The 18252-nt window shown below is 47.6% G+C and overlaps 1 protein-coding gene across 1 annotated transcript in view; it reads right to left on the bottom strand.

Moving 5' to 3' along the window:
* The window catches only part of LOC147730367 (NAD(+) hydrolase SARM1-like), a 200787-nt gene that overhangs the window by 87759 nt on the left and 94776 nt on the right, over positions 1 to 18252 (bottom strand). The window contains exons 4-5 of the mRNA XM_086955172.1: positions 18028 to 18119; positions 4963 to 5198 (exon numbers count right to left, since the gene is read on the bottom strand). Of these exons, the coding sequence (XP_086811298.1) occupies positions 4963 to 5198; positions 18028 to 18119 (328 nt within the window). The remainder of the gene's footprint in view (positions 1 to 4962; positions 5199 to 18027; positions 18120 to 18252) is intronic.

Here is an 18252-nt window from a genome sequence, read left to right on the forward strand (position 1 = left end):
TAAGGCTATGGATAGATGGGGTTATAGAATGATGGCACACTCGGAATTTACCTCAGGCTCTAGGGTAGTCGGTATATTGGTAAGGAAGCAGTTCCCTTTGATCGTCAGCTCCGGTAAATCTGATGATGCGGGTAGGTTTGCCGCTATACATGCGCGGTGAGAAGGGAGACCTATAAATATTGTTTCTGTTTACATACCCCCAACATTACAGGCGATGGCCCTCCCGGATCTTGGTACATTTTTATTGGAATTGCCGGAGGGTAAGCTCCTCATTGGGGGGGACTTTAATTTGGTGGCCGCTGACTCAATGGATAGATTCCCTCTAAGAGCAAACATATCAGGGGCGTCCCGGTTGGGGAGCTGCATGGCAGCTATGGGATTAGTGGACATTTGGAGGAAATATCACCCCTTGGATCGCCAATTTACCTATCACTCCAGTGTTCATAACAGCCTCACCAGATTTGATTATTTCATGGGATCCATGGACAGCCTTTGTAATATTAACAGTGTCGAAAGTAAACCACGGGGCCTATCCGACTACTCCCCACTGCTAATTAGCTACATACATCACCAGCAGAAAAGGTGTTGGACTTATCCAATACGCCCAGGGTATCTTCACAATCCCTAGATTAGAAGGGAACTTAAAAGGGAGACGAAGCATTATTTCCAGGATAACGTTGGTTCTGTAACCTCTTCTGTCACTTTATGGGAGGCATATAAGACAGTTCTCAGAGGGCAGGCAATAGCCTCCATTGTAATCCATAAGCGAGAAGGACAGTCGGAACTACAAACTTTAGAGTCTAGAATGATTACTGCTGAGGCACAACACACTAATGACCCAACCCCTGACGCGGCACGTAATCTGCAGACTGCACAACGCCGACACAAGGAATACCTGACAGAAGTGGCCAGACAGCAACTTACAAACACACGACATAAAATGTATGATGTTGGGGTTTAGGCAGGTAAACTATTGGCGTGGCTGGATAAACGGGAGAAGAGGGACTGGTGGATAGCGCAGCTTACAGGGGAGGGAAGACAACTCACTACGGAACCACACACAATAGTGAACATGTTAGCACGACACTTCCTAAAAATATACTCCTCAGATTCTACAATCTCGGAAGAGGAAGCTCTAACATACATAAAAGACCTTAAAATGCCCAAATTGACCTCTGAGGAAGCGCAATTATTAGAAGGTGACCTCACGACAGAGGAGGTAACAATAGCCATTAAGGCATTACAAACGGGCAAGGCGATGGGACCAAATGGCATACCGGTCAAATTCTATAAAAAAATGTCTTCTGACTCACTCGCACGTCACCTGCTGAACATGTTTGCTGAAAGTCTGGAGATAGGAGAACTCCCATCGGGCCAACGCTCGGCCAACATAGTAGCTATTTTGAAGCCTGGGACACCAGCGGATCAATGTACATCATATAGGCCTATTTCTCTTATGAATGCTGAGGCCAAAATCCTCACCAAATGATTAGCGCTAAAACCCACGCCCCACTTATCTAAGCTAGTGCATAGGGACCAATCAGGCTTTATGCCCAGCAGAAGCACAGTGCTAAATTTAAGAAGACTACACAGAGTGATGGCCCGTGCAGTATATTTGCAGGAACCGGCAGTGATACTCTCACTTTCACATATGGCATTTGACATGGTCCATTGGCCTTTTCTATTTGCGGTGCTGCGCCATTTAGGATTTGGACCGAAGTTCTGTGCTTGGGTCCCACTGCTGTACACTAAACCCATGGCACACGTCACAGCTAACGGCCATATATCGGCGGTTTTTCCCTTGGCTAGGGGCACGCGTCTGGGCTGCCCGCTATCGCCACTATTGTTTGCCATGGTATCGGAGCCCCTGGCGGAGTGGATAAGATGGGAGCCGGCTATTAAGGGCCTCAAATGGACAGATGGTTGGGAAGATACAATCTCCCTATACGCAGATGATATCCTGCTATATTTTACTTGCCCTAGGCGTTCTATAATCACACTTTTGGATGTGTGCATGGCCTATGGGAGGGCATCTGGGTACTCTATCAACTGGTCTAAATCCACCATGTATGTACTCCGAGGTCCACCACCGTGCCTACCGGACGGCTGTCCGCTACAGACAGTGGAAAACACGTTTAAATATTTAGGGGTGTACATCACAACTAACTCTGACGAATTCTACAAGCGGAATTTACAGCCACCACTCGACCGTCTCAAGCGAGACATACGACACTGGGAATCGCTGCCACTGACCCTGCGGGGAAGGGCAGCGCTTTTCAAAATGATGGCTCTGCCTCGCTTTCTTTATATCTTGGAAAATACGCCATATCCCGTGCAAGCTTCCTATTACAAAACAATTGCGGCGCAGGTCTCGGTTCTCTTGTGGGGCCATAAGCCCGCACGTATAGCACAAGCCAAGCTGGTAAGAAGTTGGTACGATGGTGGCATAGCGCTTCCAGACATATACTTTTATTACTGGGCAGCACAACTAAAAGTAATTAACCAATGGATACATCTTCCACAATCGGAACCGGCGCTAATGGCAGACAGGGAGCAATTAGGAGGGTCTGGTATACTAGCTCCTCTTTACGATAAAAAATTATCTCTAAAAAAATGTGGGCCACTGCGACACATGCTTACACTATGATATGCAGCGCAGGCAAAGTTAGGGTGGCAGGGGGTGTTAACGCAGCTTACTCCACTATGGGACGCAAAGCGTCTGGGAAAACTTAGGCACACAAAGGGTTTCGACATGTGGGGGACTATAGGAATATCGATGATTGGGGATATGTGGGAGAAAGGAGAAGTAATTTCCTTTGATACGCTACGACAGCAATACGACCTAGCCCCCACTGAACAGTTTAGATATGTGCAGATACGACACACATTATTGACAGAGATACCACCTGGCACGGAAGTCCCAGAGGCTTCTCCTCTAGAGAAGAGGCTACTGACTGACTTCATGCCAAAGAGGGCGACCTCCCTAATTTACCGTAAATTGGTAAATAATTTACCTGACCCAACGGGAAGCCTACGGTAAAAATGGTCTCATGATTGTGGGGAGCTTGATGAATCGGAATGGCAGGAGGCGCTGGCATCCTGAAGGAAGTGGGCATTCCCTCTCGTCCCCGTTTGGTGCAATTGCACATACTACACCGCTCCTACTACACTAGAAGCACTCTACACAAAATAGGATGGATAGACCATCCCTACTGCCTGAGGGGATGTGGTGAGGAGGGGACCTTTTATAACACCATATGGGACTGCCCCAGAATAGCTGAATATTGGACTATGTCCCAATCAGAGGGAGTCTCACTGCTGCCGGAACCCAGGCGCTGTCTTCTAAATATATGGGAACCCAACGATCCCACACATTCAGGACAGAAATGGGCGACACTGGGTATGATGGTAGCTAAAAGAAACATAGCACAGAGATGGGGTAGAGCGGAGAAACCTACCGTAGCAGCATGGAGGGGGGATATGGATGCAGCCATGATAACGGAAAAGACGGTGTTTAGCAGCAGGGGTTGCCATAAAAAATGGAAGACAATTTGGGGGTTGTGGAATGCCTACAGAGGAAATATGTGCGAACCACCGTCAGATAATGAGGATGATATTACAGATTCGGACTATGAACACACAAAGAGCTGTGAAATGTCTGACTTCAATTACTGGAATAATGTATATTGGTGGCATTATTGTACTTGAAACTGTTTCTGATGAGAAGATATTGTGCAAACTTTACTGTATAAATTATAACAATCTGTGCTGTATTACTCAAGAAAAACGAATAAAAATATGTTTTAAAAAAAAGGGACAAGCCCAATGCTACATCTCTCAAGAATACTGTTGACTAAAGCTACACAATCATTACGTCTATATACCAGCCCAGCACTGCCAAAGTTTGCCAGACTGGAAGCCACTTTGTAAACTGACAGAGATCCTGCCCCGCCAAACTCATGATTTCCACACCTCATTTATAGGTGGGGCAACTGCTAGGGTTCTGCCAGTGGAAACGTATGACATCGTGTGAAATGCACCACATGACCAATGGGTCTATGAATCAGAAGTCTCCTTCCGAAGTTGTGATACATATTTTTCATGTCCAGGGTTGCCACGCGAGTCCTTAAAATGCAGATTAAAAACCACTGTGCCTGAAGGCCATTGATGAGCTCTGAAGACACATATATTAATCATAATTATATAGTGATGAATGTAATGATTAAGAAGTGTGTTGAAGGGATATACCCTTCCTTCAAACAAACGTAATAGTAGGGGCTCAAGTGCCTGCCCAAAATGAGCCTCACTGAAAAAACAAACAATAGTAAGATTGTAGACCAATTCTACTCAACCCACTAAGATGTGAACTCAATATATATAGGTCAAAGTGGTTGAATTGTAATGTTACCCTGCTCAAAAATACCAGATACCAACGCTACACAAAACATATGGAGATCAAAGATACATAACTCCACGCTACAAAGCTCATAAAAATTCAAGACCTGTGTTGCAAAATTAATGAAGGTTGAATGTCTCCAAAAGATAAAAAGATTGGAGAATGTCATTTAGAGCTTAAAATAACTGAAGACCAATGCTGAACCACTCATGAAGACTGGCAACTAATCCTACAGAGTTCAATAACAAGTGGAGCAATGCTTCACAACAAACGCAGACTTGAGAACAATACTGTTTAATTTACTCAACCTGAGGGCACACAATTTTTACTGCAGCCAAGTGACACAGTCATACACCTCCCTCCTTAACAGCGGAATATCCAGCAAAACAATACTGGTATCATGAACCCAATATTAGATGTTTAACCATACTATATGTGAAGTTTTTTGCCCATGTAGCTTTTTGGAAGAGTCTACAGTGAGGGTAATTTTTGACCAATGCCTTTCCACCTACTTCTTTCATCAATGCTTGTCCACCTACTTCTTTTACCAATGCCTTTCCACCTACCTCTTGCTGCAGACAGTATGCGCACCCGGTGGAATCCGACCTCCACTCGGCAATCCTCCTCTAATTGCTGTTCAGTGACACGATGCAGGAAGTTCCGGTCAATGCCGCAGTTCACGAGGTTGTAGGTGTACTGTCGAAACTTGGGGTCAATACTGCCCAGCCAGTCTGCAAGGTTACTCCTGTCACAGGTCGAGTAGTTAGCAAAGGACTTCAACTCTGTAAGATCCCGGAGAAACCTGGGACATAAACCAGGATAAGCTGGAACATTGATAAATTACAATGACAGATACACAAAATAACTCTCAGATACAGGCCTAAGGACCAATCCATTAATATATACAGACTTATTGAGGACTATGTGGGCAAATAAACAGCAATTAACCAACATGCTGAATATAATACAATTTAACACACTGTCAGCACAGCTGTGTCTATGAACACACTGTCAGCTACAGGCACATTGATTAAAGATGTTGACAGACACAAGTTTACTGAAGTACACTTCGAGAGGTAAAGATGCTCTTATAAACATGTCTCCAAACAGAGGTCGAACACACAATGTGCTGGCAAACACCAAGCTAGTGATCAATACAAATAGTAACTTTCTCAACAACCAATGGAAGACAGATAAGGACCAATTAATACAAAAATAGATATAGGCATATATACCACAATATTGTGATATAGATGGGTGCTGCTACCTTTGCAGTCATATTAATCAACATACTGAATGCCATGGATCTAACAGTATTGTGGGGTTTTCATCTAGCATCAATATGCTGAAAGAAACAGAACTTTCAGTCAGTATTCTGAGACAGGGATCCCATTGACTGAAATACTGGCAGATGCATTAATGTACCCTGTAAATTAACAGAAAGCTATTGATCACTATACTGTGAAAGACAGGCCATTCAATTGACACAACATCGTATGTAGGTGTTAACTCATATTCTGAGACACCAGAATAGATCTATTGTTCAATACATGTACTGATACCAACCAAGACAAGATACAAATCAACACCTTGTTCGAAACATGCCGATTGGTAAATAAGGTGAAACATGCCGATTGGTAAATAAAGTGACAGATGCTGGCCTATTGATCAATAAATGCACTTTCTGATAACGGTCTATGTAAAAATATTTAGGACTGTTTATTAAAAGATCCCCAGATGTATTACTCAAAGGGCTCAATAAATGCCCTAGTACAAAACCCATATGTTATGACTGCTAAATACCACATGTGTTCTATAACATAAGAGACTAGCGAGCTGATGAAACACCAGCATTATACAGGATCTAACAAGAGAAATGGAGAATGATGATATACTGACAAATCATAAGCCATTAAAAATCCAAACAGAAGCACTGATGAGACATAGACATTTCTTTTACACCCTTGGCTCAGAGACAGGTAATGAACTGGATGAGTTGAGACATATGGCAGATGATACACTGACAACAAAGGTACACTCTAAGCTCCGTAACAGCAGGACAGATGATACACCGCCACAGCAAATACACCCTACTCAGGGATGAACAGGATATAAGGACAGATGCATTCTATACAGTGGTCTATGATCAGAAACATATGATATAATAGATAGACACCACAAAAACATTTTATATTCAGACACAGGAAAACTGATGTCACAGCTCAATACAAATCCAGTCTAGGATTAGAGACAGGAGGGCCCCGTTATACACTGACACTGCAAACACCCTCTAGAATTAAAGACATGAGGAAAGATGATAGGTTGACAACAGAAACACACTCTGGGATCAGAGACAGGTAAGCTGATTACACACTGACAATATAAACACAATCTAGGATCAGAAATAAAAGGACAGATGATGCATTTACAATACACATCCACTGCAGGATCAGAGACAGGCGGGTCGTTGATACATTGACAAATAATCTCTGGAACCAAACACACGAAAGAAGATAATACACTGACAATACAAATATACTTAAGGATCAAAGACTGGGAAGCTGATCATACACTGAAAATATAAATACGGTCCGCCGTATGAAGACGTTGTTGTGGCCCTAACAACGCGGGGTGAGCAGAGAGGCCCAGGGGACGCCCGGTGAGCCTCTAATAGCCATTCAGGACAGGCCTCAGTCGGAGACCCTGCAAGACGGAGAGTGTTGGCGATTCTGTGGTGGTAGAGGCAGACAGTTTGGTATTTGGGGCCGGAAGGATACAGTCGTCCCAGGGGCCTCGCAACCCTGTGAGGAACAGAGGTTGGTGGATTTGCTGTCTGGCTTAATTTCTAACGGAGGCTACGTTTGAGGGGAGTGGCGGTGTCAGGTGGGCTATGTCCACATCCAGAGGACACAGGGACAAATCGGTGAAGGATATCTTTGCCAAGGTCCAGGAGAGCCAGAAGTGGGATGCCATGGCGTCGGCAGCAAAACAGACTGCGCCGGAGCATGTGCTGGACTCAGAGCCCATTACCAGGGCCTTCTTGGAGTCACTGTTCACGTCCCTAAGAGATGACATCCACACGCTGAAAACGGAATTCGCGAGTGAGCTACGGGAGGTTCGCAAGGATGTGGACGGCATCGGAGAGAGGGTGGCGGAGCGTGAGACCAAGAGTGACAACACAGACACGGAACTTGCAGCCTTGCAACAAGAAGTCGTCCGGCTTCATGATCAGCAGGAGGATCTCCAGACGCATCTGGAGGATCTTGAGAATCGCTTGTGACGACACAATATAAGGATTCGTAATGTACCGCTTAATGAGGAAACAAGGGATCTGTTTCGCTATGCCAGAGAACTCTTCAACCACATCCTGGGGCGCCCGCTGGAATCGGAATTGCGACTGGACAGAGCTCATAGAGTCGGGCCTCTGCGCGCTGCTACAGTACCCCCCCCTCACATACTGGTCTGTGTACGGGACTTTTGTACACAGGAGGAGATTCTGCAGAAGGCCAGGCAGACCCATCCAGTGTCGTTCCAGGGGCAATCGCTGGCCCTTTTCCAGGACCTTTCTGCGCTCACTCTGCAGAAGTGCAGGCTTTTCCGTCCAGTAACGGCCCACCTGCAGCAACAGAAAATTCCTTATAGTTGGGGCCACCCATTCCGCCTCGTCTTTAAATTGGAGAACAAATTGTACCAGTTGCGTTCTGTCTCCGAGGCCTGCTGATTGTTGGGAATTGCGCAGCCACCGGAGGACCAAGAAGATACAAGACAGGCGGCTAATAAGGACGACTCCAAACCCGGAAGGCATATGCAGGGTCAACGACGACTGGTGAGGAAACCCTTGGCAACGGCAATTGCAGAGGGTCAGAGAGCCGCAGTTGAGGCAGCTGCCTTGGATGGTGTCCCTACACAGACTGGCTGACGCCTTTGCAGTACTGTATGTTGTTGGCCTTATTTTCTTTGCTGAATGGTAGGGCTCGTCGGTGAAAGTGGGGGTGGAGGAGGTGATGGTGGGTCCCACGAGTTACCCCACTATACCATGGTTCCGGTCATCTGAGGATGGAGGACAATTTGGACATGTTTTGACTGGTTTTTTGGGGGGTTTTGGTTGGGGTAGGGTTGTTGGGGGGGGGGGGTTAGCTGGTTCCCAGTTCACTGAGCTGCACGGGGAGGGCGCAGGGCACTGTCTAGATTTGACCTCGAGGTGCGGGATTTACCCCTTTTGTCCTTTCAAAGTTGGCAGGATCCTACTGGTTTTATCTGGTGTTTAGTACGTAATGCTAGTCCACCCAAGTCCACTGCGGGAGGGGTGGTGGGGCCACTCAGGGGCAGTCTGCTTCATTGAATACCCAATACCTAGTGACTGGATGCCAGTAGCGGGATTGAAAATACTCACACCTAATGTGAGAGGATTGAATAACCCAGTCAAATGTAGGGCGGGGCTTTTATACTTGGAACAAACTCAGGCTGATATTTGCCTCCTGCAGGAAACACACCTCTTCCAGAGAGATTGCCAGCGTCTTCGGACTAGAAAGTTTCCACTACAACTCTTCTCCTCTAGTACCACTAAGACTGCGGGGAGGCCCATCGTTGTGTCTCAGAGATTTAAGGGGCGTGTCCTGGAGAAATTGGCGGAGATTAAGGGGCACTTGCTTATATATATAGATTTTCTTTAGGCCCCACACTTTCTCTATTGGCTCGGTTTATGAACCAAGGGGCATGAGAGGTTTTTTCATATGATGCTTACAGAGGCTACTTCTACATCGGACCGACACATATTGATAGGGGGGGGATCTTAACCTGGTATTTGATAAAGTTCTGGACAGGTCTTGCCAGCGCACCACACAAACAGGAGCGATATCGGAGGAGGGCTTGGCCAGGCTGCATGAACTGGGCCTCAGGGATTTTTGGCGCAGTCTCCATCCAGGGGAGCGGGAATACTCATACTTTTCACACATGCACAAAACATATGCCTGCCTAGATTACTTGCTTGCTACACTGCCCACACAAGCCTTAGCTACAAAGGTGGAGCTTGGAGTTGCCTCTCTGTCAGACCACGCCCCGGTAACTGTCAGCCTTGCTCTTCCCTCTCTCCAGAGTGCGCAGCGGACATTGTGTCTTAGGGAGACATTACTGCACTGGAAGGAGGTGATTTCGTGAATTCAGCGCACAGTTACAGACTTTCTCTCCCATAACAGTAACGCAGATACCACACCTGCGACTCAGTGGGCAGCCTTGAAAGTGGTCCTCAGAGGAGAATTTATAGGCATCTTAGATGCGGGTAACGTAGAGAGGCCACGTAAGCGGGATGACCTTACACAGCAGGTCAGGGAACTAGAGCAAATGCACCAGAGGGCGGGGGCACCCAGGATCTGGCGGCAGTTGAAGGCCTTTCGGCAACAATTAGCGGCGTTAGACCAGGATAGGGTGGAGTTTGCTGCCCTTTGGTTGCGCCATGCCTTCTACACCGGGGGGGATAGATGTGGGAGACTGTTGGTGCAGAAGTTGAGGGGGACCAGACAGCGGAAGATAGTGCAAGAGATTGTTAGGGGGGATGGGAGACTCGTCACGGAAGAGCACGACATAGCCGAAGCTTTCAGGGATTTTTATGCGAACCTTTACACTGGTGAACCCGCGGGGCTCACAGAGGAGGAGGTTTTTCTAGACTCTATTTCCCTTCCGACCCTCTCGCGAGAGCAGGCAGACCTTCTGGACAGCGCTATCAAGCCGGAAAAGAATATAGCGGCCATCTCCCGCTTGAAAGTAGCCAAAACTCCGGGGCCTGACGGGTTCCCAGCAAGTTTTTACAAAACATTCTGTGCGCAAATTGTCCCCATACTGGTACCTCTTTTTAATTCCTTCTCGGAGACTGGTGCGATTCCGAGTGACCTCTTGGAGGCTTCAATTGCGGTCATCCTGAACCCGGGAAAAGATTGGACTAGTTGCGAGGCATATCGTCCCATCTCCCTTCTCAACGTTGATTTGAAATTGTATACGGGGATTTTAGCTGCACGACTCAGGTCACATATTGGGAGTCTGATCGACCCGGATCAGGCAGGCTTTATTCCTGAACGCCAGGCCTCTGACAACACAAAGAGGGCTTTACATCTTATCGAAAAGGCTACACGAACGCCTAGAGAATACATAATGTTGGCTATCGACGGCGAAAAGGCGTTTGATAGGGTTTATTGGCCCTATCTGGCGAAGGTCCACGAGAAGGCTGGTATGGGGCTAAAGTTTCGTACTCACGTATTGAATTGTTACAAATACCCGACAGCGACAGTGAGAGTTAATGGTTTCACCTCCCCTCGGTTTGCTATAGAGAGGGGAACGAGGCAGGAATGCCCATTATCGCCCCTCCTTTTTGCTCTCTATATGGAGCCGTTGGTGCAGAAGCTAAGGTGCAACCCGGATGTTACAGGGACTAAATGTCGGGGCTATGTGCATACGATTAGCTTATATGCTGACGATGTCTTGATTTTGTTATCACAACCCGTAGTCGCCCTACCGGCCTGTATGGCAGACTTGTATTCCTTCGGCCGAATCTCCGGGTTTAAGGTAAATCTGAGCAAATCAGTAGCACTAGATCTATCCCTGGAGAAGGGCACCCAAGAGATCCTAGCTAAGGAGTTTCCCATCCACTGGGCAGATGAAGCGGTCCCATATTTGGGGATTAAGCTGGCTCCCTCTCTGAGAGATACTGTGGACATTAATTATGCAGTTACGAGCTAAGATCCTGAAAGAATTGGGGCAGTGGAGGCACTATCCTTTATCCTGGCTGGGCAGGGTTGCAGCAATAAAAATGACGGTCCTTCCACAGGTTTTATATCTATTTCGTACAATTCCCCTACGACCTCCCAAAGATTGGATAAAACAGACGCAATCTGAACTAGCCCAATTTAGTTGGAATGGGAGAAAACCGCGCTTTGAACTCCGAATAGCAATGCTCCCGCCGGAATATACTGTTTAATGTGTATATGGCCCCCTTGGCAGAGGTAGTAGCCCCCTTCGGAATCCAATTGGTGAGCTACGCTGATGACACCCAGCTAGTAGTCTCCCTCACCCAGACAGACTCCCCTCAGAACAATCTCTGTAGCTGCCTGGGTGAAGTCGCAGGATGGATGGATGCCTCCCATCTAAAACTGAATGGAGGAAAAACCGAGCTGATGTTGCTTGGAAGAAAGGCCTCCTTTAACACCCCCTCTATGTGGCCTTCCTGCATGGGACCCGGACCCACCCCCAAAACGGAGATAAAAAGCCTAGGGTTTTGGCTCGACACGGAGCTCTCTTTTAAAACTCAGGCAAAAAAGACAGTGGCTACGTGCTTCGGTCTAATAAAAACCATCCGGAAAATTCTTCCCCAGCTACCGGAAACAGCAAAGAAAACCATAGTCCAGTCCCTCATTCTATCCAGGCTGGACTATGGTAATGCTCTCTACTTAGGAGCCCCCACCTCAGTCATCCGTCAACTGCAGATAGCTCAAAACTCCGCAGCAAGGCTACTCACCGGAACCAGCCGTCGTACCACCGCAGCCCCTGCATTAAGGGCCTTACACTGGCTCCCAATAAAGGAGCGAATCCATTTTAAGACTCTTTGTCTGGTCCATAAAACTCTCTATGGGAACGGCCCCCCCCATTCTGAAGGATATGATCAGACCATACATTCCATCTAGGCACCTTCGCTCTAACCATCAAAATCTCCTTATAACGCCCAGGACCAACAAAGCCCGGTCTGGGGACCGCCTCTTCTCCCGAAATGCAGCAAAACTGTGGAATGCCCTACCGCTATCACTTCGTTTAGAACCCAGCTTGCTGGTTTTCCGAAAACAACTAAAAACAGCATTGTTTCCTAGGCCATAAACCAGTCTTCCCCATCTTCTAATCTCTGCATCACCTTCTATCTATCATCAAACGCTGGGATGCTTCCGAGTAGCCATGCGCTATATAAGAGCCTTTCAATTCAATTCAATTCAATATAGAGGGATTAGCCTCCCGGACTTGGCATTATATTTTCAGGAGGCTCAGCTCCGCCTCCTGGTGGAATGGAGCTTGCGGGAGTCCGAAAAGCACTGGATTTTTCAAGACCAGGCTGTGGCTGGCAGACCTTTACAGGGAGTCCCATTTCTGCGTAAGCACCATAGACCCCCCAATCTGCACGCCTCGTACATTATGTTATGTTATGTTATTTTTACTTATACCGCGCACAGCAGCCCCAGCGAAGGGGCGTCCTGGCGCTTTGACAAGGCAAACACAACACCAATAAAAGACAGGAAAGCTACAGGAACAAAATAGGAACTAAGCAAATAAGAAAGTCTTGATGGGGCGTCTGAACTGAAGAAGATCATCAATAGCCCGGATATGAAGAGGAAGAGCATTCCACCAGTTCTCCGCAAGCACTCGAAAAGAACGACCACCAGCTCTACTGAGCCTGAAACGTGGAACCACAACCAGATTCTGACCTAGAGATCTGAGGGTTCGCGAGGGTACATACTGTGTCAACAGATTCTCCAAGATTTGGGGAGACGTACCTTTGAGGATTTTAAATGCAAGGCAAAGAACCTTGAATTTGATCCTCTGATTTACAGGGAGCCAGTGGAGAGAGAGCAGAGATTTAGAGACCGAGCACAGCATAGGCAGACCTATCACCACTCTGGCTGCAGCATTTTGAACTCGCTGCAGCAGAGTAAGTTCTGACTGATTAATCCTGGCCAGAAGCGAGCTGGCATAATCCAGCCGGGACAACACTGATGCTTGAACCACCAGTTGTCTGGTGGAGGCATCAAAGAATTTAAGGATAGGTCTAAGTCCTCTAATGATGCCATAGCAAGAGGCCGCTACCTTCTTGGTGTGACAAATGAAACTAAGGGTCGGGTCAAGCCAGACCCCTAGATTTTTTATCTCCGATACTGGAGAGGGGGTCACACCTAGTTCAGGAGGCCACCACACGTCACCCCGTAGCCCCACCTGCTTGCCGACCACCATCACCTCGGTCTTCTTGGTATTTAACTGGAGACAGTTGGAGTTCATCCAGTTGGCCACTGCCCGTAAACCGCCGCGGAACCTGGGAGCCTCCATGTCTGAGTCCCCACTCAATGTGACCGCCAGCTGCGTGTCATCTGCATATGAAACCATCGTCAAGCCCCATTGCTTAACGACCGCAGCCAGCGGCCTCACGTAAAGATTAAATAGAGTGGGACTCAACGATGACCCCTGTGGGACCCCCAGGTCCAACGGATAGGGTTTGGACTTGCCGGGTGGAATCGCAACCTGGAATGACCTTTCCGCAAGAAAAGATCGAAACCAGTCTAGGGCGGAACCTGTTACGCCCACTTCCTCAAGTCGCTGGAGCAGAATCCTGTGCGAGACCGTGTCGAACGCGGCACTGAGATCTAATAGCAATAGTGCCGCCGTCCGACCCGCATCAAGCACAGAACGCAGATGTTCGACCATAGAAAGTAGCGCCGTCTCCGTGCTGTGGCCTGCACAGAACCCATTCTGGGTAGGGTCAAGAATGTTAGCCCTAGTAAGATGGTCTGCAAGGATGCCATTCACATGGGCCTCCACAACCTTCGCAGCCCAAGGAAGCAACGAAATAGGGCGGTAATTCTCAGGCTTCAGGGGGTCAAGGGTGTGCTTCTTCAGGATGGGTGTTACCACAGCCTGCTTCCACCTAATGGGAACTACACCTGAGGAAAGTGATAGATTGATCAAAGACAACACAGGAGTGCGGCATAGCAATGACATGTTCTTAAGCTGAGCCGGTTTCAACGAATCAGCGGGAGATCCTGACCTGATTTTAAGGCTCAGGGAGTCAAAGGCCTCCATAGATAGGAGGGGCAGGGTGGTGAGGAACTCACAACCTCCCGAGCTGCAGCTGACCTGCTCTGGATTTGGATCTAAAGAGCCCGACGAGAAGGTTCGATAGATGGCTTGAACTTTCTCGAGAAAGAAAGAAGCCAGACTCTCACAATGGGAGTCCGAGCAAATGTCTGCTGCCATAGTCCTCTTAGCCATGAGATCCTTTAACACCTTAAAAATAAGTTCTGAAGGGTTCGAGCTGTTCTGAAACTCTTGGGCGTAAAAGGCTGCTCGTGTTCTATGATAAGTTTTAATTTTAGCAAGGTAGCAGGCCTTCAATGCGGGATCAAACGATTTCCTCCATAGCCTCTCAGCCTGTCTACAGGCTCTTTTAAGTGAAGTTAAGGCACTATCGTACCATGGGCTGGGCTCTTTCGGACGACACTTGGACCATACCACAGGGATCAAAGAATCCAGGGCACGGGAGATCCACTCACAGAAAGAGTCATATCCACAATCAACATCATTGAGAGGGCCCAGAGGTGCCTCCTCCAACAGATGATAGAAATCCTCCAATTTCAATTTGTTCCAATGTCGTCTAGGAGCTAATCTGTCCTGGGGTATAAAAGGAGGTTCCGATATAGGGTATATAATTTTCACCAGCATATGGTCTGTCCAGACTATCTGGGTAGGACAGAGTACCCTTGCTCCCTCTAAGTTAGTAAAAAAAGGGTCAAGAATGTGGCCATCTCTATGCGTGGGGGAAATGACCAACTGAGAGAGCTGCAAGACCTCTAGATCAGCCAATATGCTCCTAATGGGGGGCGCAGACGAGCAGTCAAAATGAAGATTAAGGTCTCCAAGGACATTAAAATTAGCACAGCCTAGTGCCTCCGAGCTAATTATATCCGGGAGAGCAGCCCTGAAAGCAGAATCACACCCCGGAGGGTGATAAATTAATAGGCCCGAAAAAGTAAAATGATGGCTAAACGAGATTTTAAAAAGAGCACTTTCACATCCTGGGAGTTTTAGGGCCTTCCATGGATAGCACTGCTTTGTGGCCATAGCAATTCCTCCCCCCCTAGTCGCACGATTAAGAGTAAAGATGGCATAATCTGGAGGGATGGCCAAATTGAGTATGGAAGAATCCGAGTCCTGCAGCCAGGTTTCGGTCAAGAAAAGCACATCCGGAGATTCATCTGTAAGGAGATCATAAATCTCCTGATGGTGTTTTACCAATGATCTGACATTCAAACTCCAAATGTTCAAATCGCGCGGTCCTGCCGTTCTTTTATGCAGGGCTGGCGATACCAGCGATTGAATAAGGGAAGGAGTGTCTAATGTCCAGCCGCCACAAATGCAGCGGTAAGGACCACATACCGGGTCCACAAGCGAGAGATCGCAGGTTGTGATCCGATCCCGAATAGCTAGCAGATCCTCCCTTTGATACCTAATAATAGGCGGAGGCATGGGGGAGGAAAACTACAGCTTAGAGTCCTGCCGCGCCCCGCGCTTCCTTAGCGCTGAGGGCGCAGACGGGCAGGACTCTGGCACGACTCAGGCACAGCGAGGGCTCACCCGCTGCGCGATCCACTGCGCGTATGAGGACTGGTTTAAGTAGGGCCACCAGGTGTGATCAGCCCAACTAGGACGCTCAAGATGGCACCCAAAAAGCGTCACTACCCCCCCCCCACCCCCCCCAAGATGGCGCCCAACCTACAATCGAAGCTAAGCCCCCAGAACCGGACCCGCCACAGCAGCGGTGAGAAGTACAATTATGTGCAGGTAAGGGGACAACTACCCCGGTAAAAACAGGGCCAACAAAAATAATAAAATCACCAGAATAGGCAAAAGGAGTAAAAAAGCACAGCGCGCTTCTCACACAGCGCTAGAAACAATTCCGAGCTGCCAAGCAGGGCGAGTGCGAGTGTATCTTGGTACTAGGGTCCCCTTGGAGATATGGGATAAGATGAACACTAACCACGAACTCACTACCTTTCCATCCCCACTTACCCCTATCTAGGATAACCCAGACTTTACGCCGGGGTTGGACGCTGTAGCTTTCGCGGGCTGGCGGGCGGCAGGATGTTGATTTTTTTACCATCTATATGCAGCGTATGGGGTGATTCCATTCTCTCATTTTCGTCAGGAATTTGGGCTGTCCGAAGGGGAAAGACTCCGATACATGCAGGCACGTCATTGGGCTCTAAGCGAACAAGTTCGCTCTGGGGCTGACAGCCAGCTTACTCCCTACGAATATTGGTTAATTACTCGTAAGACCGACAAGAAATTAATCTCTGACCTTTATAAGATGCTACTGAATAAATTTGCATACGTCTACAGCACTAGTAGGGCTCGTTGGGAGAGGGAATTGGACAGGACTTTTACCGGCGTAGAATGGAAGGTATTTATTATAGGGCGCGTCATTCCGCCTACCATATGGGACTCAAAAACACCCTAACAAAAAATTGTAACATATTGGTACTACACCCCTGAACGTCTTTCCAAAATGGATCATACAAGGGAGGCGCTTTGTTGGCGGAGGTGTGGGCAGGTGGGGAACCTGGCGCATTTGCTCTGGGACTGTACACATTTTCAGAGCTATTGGAAACAGGTGTTAGATGAGATGGATGCGCACTTTGATACTGAGATTCCCCGTCTCCCATTATATGTCCTTCTGGGGCTCCCGAATCCTCTGATGTATCCGTTGCGCTCCCGTAGAGGCCGCCTGATAGCGATTGCGCTGGGCTCAACGTTGCAGAATATTGTAGCTCACTGGCGGACACCAACTGTTCCCACAATGCACAATGCACGGATGGCTCCACCGTCTATGATTGTTGCTTGGCATGGAAAAACTGTCTTTAACAGCAGCTGGGGAGGGAGCAAAGTATGCGGAATTGTGGCAGCCCTTCTTGTCCTTACTATCCTCGGAGTTTTGTGAGGTCACCTGTCCACAGTACCTTAGACTGTTACGTCTCTCTAACACGGATGGTGAAAAATAGAGAGGGGGAGAAAGAAATGGCTCAATTTGGTGGACTGGGACCATGGGGAGGGATGTGTTGGGGAGGGGGGAGTAGGGGGTCGAGGGGGGAGGAGTTAGGGGTGGGTATTCTTCCTTTGTTTTTCTCTGAGGTCTTTAATGAGAGTGTTACATGTTCTTACATACCGCTCATCTTTAGCCTGTGTGTGATGCTTGGATGCAATCTATCTAGTGTATTCTGCTTTGGTTAAGCTATATCGAGTAATGTCACAGATGTTTTGTGTATGCTTATTCTGTAACGCTCCTTCAATAAAAATAATTTAATACTAAAAATATAAATACACTGTTGGATCAGACATAGAAGGATGGGTGGTGCATTGGCAATGCAAATATACCTTATGATACAGAGACCGACTGATAGTACACTGATAATAAAAATACACTCCTGGACCATAGGCATTAGGACTGGTGATACACTGATAACTCTCAAGTTATGGGAACCGAGAATGGAGTTAAGGGGATACACTTAAATTACAGGCACACTCTAACTTCAAATAAGGAGGTTGCAGGCATAGTGACACTATAGGAAGTCTAAGCTGAAAAACATGAGAACTGAGGCTACACTGATTTTATAAAGATCCTCGGGGATCAGAGGCATCAGGGCGGATGATAGACTGGCACCACACAAACTCTTTGGGATCAGAGGCAGGAGGGCTGATGATGCACTAACAATGTACATACATTGTAGAATCAGAGGCAGGGAGGCTGACATTGTAGCGGGACAATCAGATCAGAAACTGGTGGACAGATACACCAACACTACCAGGCCACTCCAGGATTTGGGAAACACGCTCACCTTTTTCGAGTGATGCTTGATATCATGCCTAGGTCTTCTCTTAGATCGGTGTCTGTCAGCTTCAACAGAAGATCCCCATCCACCTGGTGCTCCTGAACAAGAGAGTGCACAGTTAACATGACACATTTTCATTCTCAACGTAATACACTTGGTTTTACATATATCAGGAAACCCACCCGCAAGGGATCATGGGGTCATATATGCGTAAGACATGGAGGCTGTACA

Source organism: Lissotriton vulgaris, chromosome 2_1 (assembly GCF_964263255.1).
Source record: "Lissotriton vulgaris chromosome 2_1, aLisVul1.2, whole genome shotgun sequence".
Classification (NCBI taxonomy): Eukaryota; Metazoa; Chordata; class Amphibia; order Caudata; family Salamandridae; genus Lissotriton; species Lissotriton vulgaris.